The sequence below is a fragment of the Pteronotus mesoamericanus genome, unplaced genomic scaffold (genome assembly GCF_021234165.1).
Source record: "Pteronotus mesoamericanus isolate MK-2021 breed Mesoamerican mustached bat unplaced genomic scaffold, CSHL_Meso_final contig_163, whole genome shotgun sequence".
NCBI classification, from domain to species: Eukaryota; Metazoa; Chordata; class Mammalia; order Chiroptera; family Mormoopidae; genus Pteronotus; species Pteronotus mesoamericanus.
In genome coordinates this window covers 17,044,909-17,054,020 of record NW_026555064.1, presented here as the reverse complement: position 1 = coordinate 17,054,020, position 9,112 = coordinate 17,044,909, and the positions used below count along the sequence as shown (strand labels likewise).

The 9,112-nt window shown below is 44.9% G+C and overlaps 1 protein-coding gene across 1 annotated transcript; it reads right to left on the bottom strand.

The window, feature by feature from the left end:
- Positions 1-495: 495 nt before the first annotated feature.
- LOC129061424 (inactive serine/threonine-protein kinase VRK3-like) lies at positions 496-8,571 on the bottom strand. Its single transcript, XM_054562071.1, is given in 5 exon segments — positions 496-770; positions 773-1,448; positions 3,726-3,831; positions 6,369-6,476; positions 8,498-8,571. Coding segments are annotated over 5 exon segments (1,239 nt in total).
- Between the last annotated feature and the right edge of the window lie 541 nt (positions 8,572-9,112).

Genomic DNA, 9,112 nt, shown 5'->3' with positions numbered 1-9,112 from the left:
GTTGTCTCATCAATTATTTTTCTACCTTGACTATATCTACTCTTCTCCAAAAACTTATTCCCACATGAGGTCCTTTCTCAACCCTTCCTTCCTTTGCCTCCTCACCATCGCCGGCCTCTCAGATATATGTCCCATTATTCTTTTTTTTTTTTCCCCAGTGAAACAATTTATTACCAAAGCACAGTGGTGCCAGGCATAGGAAGTGTCCCGCTGAGGGGCCGGCTCAGCCCCGTCTGCGGGTTGGGGACCTTCTCCGTTCACAGGCCCAGCGGCTGCGGGCGGAGGGGAAGGGGCCGCCAGGGGGAGGCCGTTCACGGTACGTGCAGCCCAGCTGCCAGGTTCCCTGACGCTCATCGGGACTGACAAGCAGTATCTTTGAAAGAAGTGGCGGCGATGCACCTTCGAGGGATCTTTCTGGAAGCTCATCTACAGCGGGCTCGGAGTCACAATTCTTCTCACTTTTTCCTTTCTATTTCAGACTGGGAGTTGACAGCTCTAAGGCGCCCTGTGGAGGTCCAGGGGGTCGGAGGCCGACGCCCGCAGCTTCTTCAGCAGGGCTTCCAATTTGCCCCTCAGCACGGCGCAGGGCGGCTTCTCGCCGTCCCTGAGCGCCACCACCGCCTTCCGGTTGTCCTCCGGGGACTCCTGCGGCGCCTCTGAGGGGCTCATCCGGCAACCGCGGTGTCCCACGAGGGCCTCCGGGCCGTCAAGGAGCTTCTGTTTCAGCTTCACGAGAGCCTCGACGTCGAGAAGGTGTTTTGTCCACGGCAGGTCCCGCAGATCCACTCCAGCAGACAGTAGCCCAAGGTCGGGAGCTCACTGCGGCGGAAGGGGCCGCATCCCTGGTGCGCGTCCGTGCGCAGGAACTCCAGGTCCCGCTCACGGGGGCTCCTGCTGCCTTCCACGTAGGCCTCATGTCTGCCCGCCGGGGAAGAGCGGAAGGCGAAGCCATAAGCTGCCAGGGTCACCTGGCTCAGGTCATCTGGGTTCACAAAGATATTGTCAGCCGTCACATTGCCGTGAACATACTCATTCTCGTGGAGGAACTCCAGGGCGTCCAGCCGCCGGTGGGCCATCTGGAACACAGACAGCATGGGTATCATAGGCTTCCGGTTGTCACTCAGGGCCGACTGAAGGCTCCTCCCCAGCGTGGGCAACACCGAGAACCTGTACGTGTCCTGGTGAACGACCCAGGTGGGGATGGCCAGCAGGGGCGTCCAGGACAGCTTCTTCCACTTGGTCACTTGCAAAGGCTTGGCCGCCCGCTGGAAGAAGTTCTGCTCATTGAACAAGCGCCCATCCTTGGCATCTAGTTTAAGTGAAAATCTTTGTTTCTGGGCACTTGACTCGCTGATGGACTCACGGGTAGAGAAGGACTCAGCTCTGAAGGATGACACAGGCGGTCTGACCAAGGTCTGGGACTCCTCAGGCTTCTCTGTAGACAAAGGCTTTCCGCAGTAGGGGCAGAATTTGAACGCTGTTTTCTAATTTATTATTCCATTATTCTAATACAAACTTTCTTCTCCCCAACCTTTTCAAAAGCTTCACGCAATCGAACAGATTGAATCTGATGAGACTGGTTACTGGTTTGGCTTTACAGATGGCGATTTTGATAAGTGGTTGCTTCCCAATTGGTTTGTCACCAGATGAACAAAACTGTATTTAAGGCAGATGGGCAAAAGCGAACCAAACCCACAGTTCGGCTTGCGAAAAAAATCTCTATGAACAAAGATCTGTAATAAAGGCAAACCAAAGGGTTTTTTTTGTTGTTGTTTTTGGTTTTTGTTTTTTTTTCCTCCCCGAACTGCCACCATGTGAAGAAACAATTTATCACCCGTTTCCTACTGGTATGAAGCTTAGTTGTTTATATTGTGCAGTGCAGATAAGTTATCATAAAAATTTTTATCTGACTTTTCTCAAACTAGCCTTGTGAACTTGGGTATGGGAGGGGGCAGGGGGAGCCTGTGGGAGGATGTGCGTGAGAACACAGGGCAGAAGTGACTCTTGCCTCAGCGATCACACTATGGAGCACACTAAACCCTCAGCACTGGCATTGTCTACATGCATGTGCCTGTGAACACACTCGCCCACCGACCGCGGGCCCAGGACTTTCCTGTGGCCAATGGAATTCAAGCCTGAAACATATAATTCTATGCTAATCACTATTTTTTTCTTTACCTACATATATTAACCAAGTATATTGTTTTTCATGGAAGTTTCTAAACTATTACAAAAATAATTCAGGAATATGCCTATTAATTATTATTCAAAATAGTTTCCATCTTTTCAGCAGTTTAATTCATTTTACTGACAACCATATCCAGAGCAGCTTGTCCTTACATAAAAAGCTCAAATTTGTAAAAAAAAAAAAAAAAAAAAAAATTCTCTTTTATAGTTACCAATATTTCTATAACTTTCAAGACATTCTTGGGTACGTTTGCTTTTTATTCCAAAGAGTTAAATGGAAGTGAAAATTACTTCCAAGTAATAACTTTGACACGAATTGTTCTTTTTCTACTCTCAAATAAGCACCTGGAATTCAAGCTCAGAATAATCCACTTCACTTCCCTTGACTTGCTTTTCCTGCCCTGCTTATAGGTAACAGTATCTGGCCCTCCCACTCCACGGGATTCCCTTCAAAATATGGACTCTGAGGTCTCGTCTGGTGACAATTACTAAAGACAGAGCATCATGGCATGAAAAATTCCCAAACAGCTAATTACAATCGGACAGAGAGCAATAACGTATTCCAGAAATGTGGCAAAATGCCTGCATTGCTGATAGAGAACCCGGAGGCATTTGATGAAGACATAAAATTGTATTTAGGAGCTGCCCCTCAACTTTATTGACCTCTGCTTCTTGAGAATGAACACTGCTGCTGACTTGCTAGCTTGGCTTCGTTCCGCTTTTTAAAACCTCCTTTCCCATAGACATCTGCGTCGAATGCCCTGCACTCTTAAGCACCAACATCATTGTCCTAACCATGACTGTAAACAATAGAACTGAAAAAGGAGAGACTCGACCCCTCTGTTTACACGACTTACTTCATGTGAAGCATAGCTCTTGTATTTTGTTTACCGAAAGCTAGTGGCTTAAGGATAAAATAAAGAAGCTTCTTGCCTTTGAGATGAAATTGTATGAACATGTTGAGCCTCTGCTAAACTCAGGCTTTCTAATCAAGCTAGGAAAGAAACTCCTTCTGGGGATCACATTTTTGGCAACACTGTAGGCCTCCCTCAACCGGCGGCTCTGGTGCTGGAAAACTTCTGAACGAGAAATAGCATCACTTAGGGTTTGCGGCCTGGGGCCAGTTTGTGCCAAACTCCTTGTCTTCATAAATATTTATGAGTGGTCTCTGCCATCTCATTAGCATTTCATTCAAAGACAACAGGTGCAGGCAATGATTGCTCAAGCTAGGCCAACTAACGTTGTCATTGCGTTCCAAGTTTTACATTTAGAGAAATCTGTAGACGGTAGTCTTGGTGACTTCTGGATTTATTCATTTGATTTTTTATAATGTTGGTTGGGTACTTCTAAATGTGGGTAACCTGCTTCCAGTGAGCTATGGTCTAGCTTGAACAACAGACACTGAATGAAGGATAATGCAAGTGATCACTTAATTATGTTCCTGAAAACTGTCATGAAAGAAATATGGAATCACCTCTAAGTGTGTATCACCGGGCAATCTGCCTCCTGCGGTGAAAATAAAGGCACCTGGGACTCACAGGGCATGTCAGGTTCACCAGGGCAAGTGCAGGGGAGAGGGACAGATTTGTCCAGAGAGCTTGAGATGCCCAGATGAGGGCCTTGAGGCAGGATGGCACTTGGTTCCTGCCACAAACAGAGAGAAGGCAAGCGTGGCCAGGGGAGGGGAAGTCAAGAAGGGAGCAGTACAGAGTGAGACTAGCAGAACAACCTGAGGTGAGATCTTAAAGCGTTTTAGAGGCCACGCTGAAAGAGCACTCATTCATCTAATACATGCAACGCTAGATCTACCAAAGACCCAGGCTGCACGAGGGTCCAGCGCTCTGGGGATGTGGCAGTGAGCGAAAAAGCAAAACCGAAAAGCCGGATTCTCAGACGGCTTAAATACCAGTGGGGAGACATAAAATAAACGGATGAATATTAAGTAGGTCAACACGGCTATGGAGAAAAATAAATAGGGTAAGGGAGAGAGGAAAAACCTAACACAGGAGTGTTATTTTACTTAAGGTGTTCAGGAAAAACCTTATTATATGGGGCACTTAAGGAGGGAATTGAAGGATGTGAGATATGAGTAAAGCAGACACTTGAGAAAAGAATCTTTCATTAAGCGAGAGTCTTTAATCTGGACTTTCACTTAGAAAGCAGGTAGTCCCTGAACTTGATTTAGAAAAAAGTTTAAAATATTACCCTCATTAATCTGTAACTGAAATTTAATTCCCTTATTTTGAATTTTATAAAAAACCCACAAAAATCCTAGTGGCAATTGTAATTTTGTTGGCCAAACAATTTACAGATATTTTTATTTTATATAGCAGTGTTCAGACGCCCTGAAAACCACTTACATTCACTACTACTTCCACATTACAGTTATTGGTAGACCTTACCCTAGATCGGGTCATTCTGATGAATTTATATAGAAGTATGTATGTTATCATGAAACATATGTAATTTAAACTATTTTGATAGTATTATTTCAATATAATTGGATACATTCATAATCCTGTAAATTTTGTGCATTGGAAAACAGCGTTCTTGGACCGGTGCTTTGGCTTCACCCTGTGCTGCTGGGCTAGATGGCCAGGGGGCCCTGGGGAGCAGGGCAGGTTAAAAGGATAAAAACCCTGTTGTAGGAGTGACTTGGTGCATTCAAGGGACAGTGTAGAGGCCAATGGGGAGAAAGCAGAGGTAGCAAAGGGGGTGCGGGTGGTAGAGGGTTTGGTAGGAAAAGAGATGAGGAAGGTAGAGACCCAGAGCAGCAGATGGGGATTTGTATACACACAACGTGAAATAGGTTTTCAGTAAAAAAATAACATAAAATTGAGAAAATTCACAAAACCTGATGATAAAAAAATAAATTACTTAAAAACTAATTAATACCCAGAAAATTCTACCCAAAGGGGATAATAGCCTTGCTCCCTAGGAGAGCCATGGAAATACTTTGCTTTCCTCCGAAGCACTTTGCTTGTTAAATCCAACATTTCAGGCTCAGGGCTGTGCTGTACTTTATCAGTGGAAAACTGAACCGTGTGAATTAGAACCCTATCTAGAAGCAATTTCCTTCCCTGCTTTCAATTACCTACTACATGCTGAGCTTCCTAAATTTGCATTTGCTTTTCTTCCCAATAAATTTGCCTCCTTTTGTCCTGTCTTCATTTATTTTACATCGGCACTATCAAAGTTTCCATGGGTAAGACCTGAAGTTCCCTGGATGCATTTACTGTCCTGTGTACAAGGAAAGAAAGCAGATGTGTTTTTATCAGCTCTGCCATTGTGTGCGCCAGGCCCGCCTGGCCTTCACAGCCGGCCCTGGAAGCCCCTTCCTCCCAGCTCCACGTCACATGTCGCCCCCAGCGTGGACTCCAGTGCATGTGTGTTTCTTGTGACAGCTGAAAAACCTATACCAGAGCATAACGGGGTTCATTCCCGCTTCCACCAGCTTCCCTAGGTTAGTTCCTTAGCATACCCATCGTTTGTTTCTTCACCGGCTTCTCTTCCTCTAGCTACGCAGATACTGGTTTTAACTGTTGTTGTTTTTAATAACTAAATCTAATGTTCTTTCTGCTATTCTTCCAATAAAACAGTTGTCCTCTTAGATCTCCATTAAATTCAAAGCTGTAGGAGTCTCTTTATGTCATTTTAGATTTTTTTCTTGCCATGTGTTTGGTTTGTTTTTCTCAACTTGCTTGTTTGATACAGTCATTGTTTGATTAGCCAATATTTAGTAAAACTGTTTACTGAAGGGCTTTTTTTTTGGAGAGAGGAATCACTTTTAAACAGAGAGAAATGAAAGAAAGGATCATGATTTGCCAGGAGACGTTACTCAAGTTTTCCCTTGTCAGTAAAAATTTCGAATGGACATCACAAAATTGAAACACCAGCTTGAGGAACTCAGACTTGGCCATAATAATTGCTCAATGATCGTTCTGTTCTGTTTTCATTCACTTGTCAAATATTTGAGTCTTTCCTAGATACCAGGCATTGCAGTAGATACTTGGGGACAGAGGTGACACTGATTGGATGACTTTGTGCCTTCATGGAACTTGCAATAGAATGGGTCAGTAGGAAATAAGCAAAATTGTAAATAGTATACTTATTTGTTATAAATTTTTAAATCTCTCAAGATCGAGAGTGTGGTGAAGTATTTAACAGGCAAGCAGCCTGACTTCTCAAAGCAGATGCCGACCATGTGGACGCCCGGAGAACGCGTGCTGAGTGCCTGGGTTGTAGGAGCCCCAGAGAGCCTTCGGGGTGGTGGCTTGGCATCTTCGTACCTGACGGTGAAAGTGGAGAGAACAGTGCTAAGAGGGGAGGTAGAAGAGATGGGCAGAGCCAGATCATGGTGGGCAACGGAGGGCATCTTAAACATCTAGGATTGTGTTTGCAGGGGAAAGGGGAAACAAAAGATTTATAGCATAAAACTGATGTACGTGATGTGTGTTTTATAACAGACATGTCCTGAAAATGTTATGGAAAACGAATTTAAGAAATAGAGTAAACATTGGTATTGTCTTTATAGAAATGATTTCAGTGAGAGCTTTTAGCAGTGAGAAAAGAGAGGAGGTTGCCGGCTTGGGCAACAGAAGGGAAGCATGAACCACACATCCTGGTGGTTGGTTGTGTATCGGATGAGGAAGAGACAGGAGTCATGATGAGTCAGAATTTTGGATTAAACACCAGGACGGGGGGATGTTTTTGAGGGGAAGCAGATGATTATGATCTTAATTCGAGACATGTTGTGTGTGGGATATTGGTGAGAAGTTCAAGTGGAGATGACAAAGGGCGAGATGGATATATGAACCCTGCTCTGAGCAGTATGGGTCTGGGACAGCAAGAGAACACAGAGCGCAGGACAGAGAACCAAGGGTGGCTCTGCAAATGGCAGGCCTGGGGAAGAGACTGGGGAAGAGTGTAGACAGTCAACATTCAGAGTTGATGAATTGGCGGATGCATGAAAAGACCTCCATCTTTTGCCAGGACTTGGTTGAATCCAGCTTCGTGTGCAGGGAATGGATTTGGCCTTGGGTGAGTGACTTCATTCCCAGGGAAGACTAACGGCTGTCTCATGAGGGGGCTCTAGTCACTTGACCTGTACAGTAACCACATGGCTGGAGCGCACCCCTGAGAAGTCTGGAGGCCCATGTGATCCACATGACATTGCTAGTCATTCTTTCTGTCAATATAAGACCCAGATGTGGAGCTTCCTAAAAAAAAGTGGAAACATTTAACTCATTATTACTCCAAGTTTCTTCTTACCAGAAGTCTTGGTAAGTCACTTCGGGGCAGGTAGGGGAGGAGGGAGAGAATACCGAGATAAACCAAAAGTGAGGGCTGATTTGGAGAAGCCTCTAAGCCACCTATGTCTTTAGTGAAGAACAGGTTCTCTCATGGGGAGGGCAGAAAAGAGCAAACTCACTGTTCTCCCTGCTGTATCACCCTACATAGTCAGCTCTGCCTCCCTTTGGCATGAAGAGGATCAGAGCGAGCAGAGCCAGTGAATGCACTGCCAGGTGGGTGGGTTGAAATCAGCAAAATGCTGCACACGGTATTGCCTGATCTGTCTTTCCTTTAACTGTAGAGCTAGTCTGAAGGCCTAAAATTTAAGTAGGAATACAATTTTAATAAAATGGTATCTCTGTTATCTTCCTACATCCCCCCCCCCCTTTTTTTCCTTCCCTAAGATAAGGCACTAGCAATTAGTAAGGATTATGGGCTGGCAGAAAGGAGAGGTAGTAGAGACATCCTCAGCACCAATGAACTTGGAATCTACTAGTACTTATACCCGAATGATCAAAGAACAAAGGAAAAACAGTGCCATAAATGGATCTGAAAACGTGGCATAGATACTGGAGGCCTTTGCCAGCAATGCAGGGAATGGGAATATTCGTCAAGTTTGTGAGCTTGAGGACATGTTGACTCTTGGCTATGCAGATGTAGATGGTTGTATAATCTGCCCAGAATGGGTTAATGTTAAATGATCAAGGAAAATAAGGGATGGATGAAGGCAAGAATAAGAGTGATAAGTTAATTATATCTCAGCCCCTTGTTTAATGTTCAGCACCTCGATGGGAACATGCACACACAAACACCTTCGTGTGTGATCCTTAAGGATTTACATTACCCAGGTGATATCTTTTAGATTGATTAAACTGTAGTGTTTTTCACCATAGCCTTGATTTGTTTGAACTACTCGGATATGTTGGAGGGATGAGAACTGGAACCAGGGGTACGCCAGGAGAATGGCAAACAGGTGAACCTAGACATGGCCTCCTCCGCTCCTTCCACATTGGCTTACGGAGCACGCCCCACCTGACGGGCAGCGAGCGGGGATGGAGTGTGATCGGTGCCGGGGGGTGCGGCATCCGGCATCATCGCCAGAACGTCACGTGCGAGCAGAGGCCTCGTTCAGGCCGGGAAGGAGACTCGTCTGAGTCCGGGCTGGGAAGAGAGCGTTTCTGGGAGAAGGAACAGTGTGAGCAAAGGCGCAAGGCCAGGGACAAGTTCTGTCTGTTCAAGAAGAGCAAGGAAAACTGCCTTCTCTACTCAACACGTCTTGGATATATGTTATTGTTGTTGTTGTTTTCTTAAAACTGATTTGCTTTTTAAAGCCACTGTCTTAGGGGACATAAACAATTATTTAAGTAAGACAGAGATTAATTTTTGTATAAACTGATGTGACAGATTGAAGCTGTACTACTATTTCTTACATAGGCAAATATGAAAGATTGTTTCTTTTTCTAATTTTATAATTCCGTTCACGGTGGTCCTAAAATGTTCCATTGAGTACCCATTCAACATTCATTCATCATCATGAAATCAAATGTATGTCTATTTCTGCAGTTCCCTTAAAAGTGATTTATTCTCAGGGCAGCTCTCTGCAAAATGAAACATTCTTTCATCCCTGTAAGTA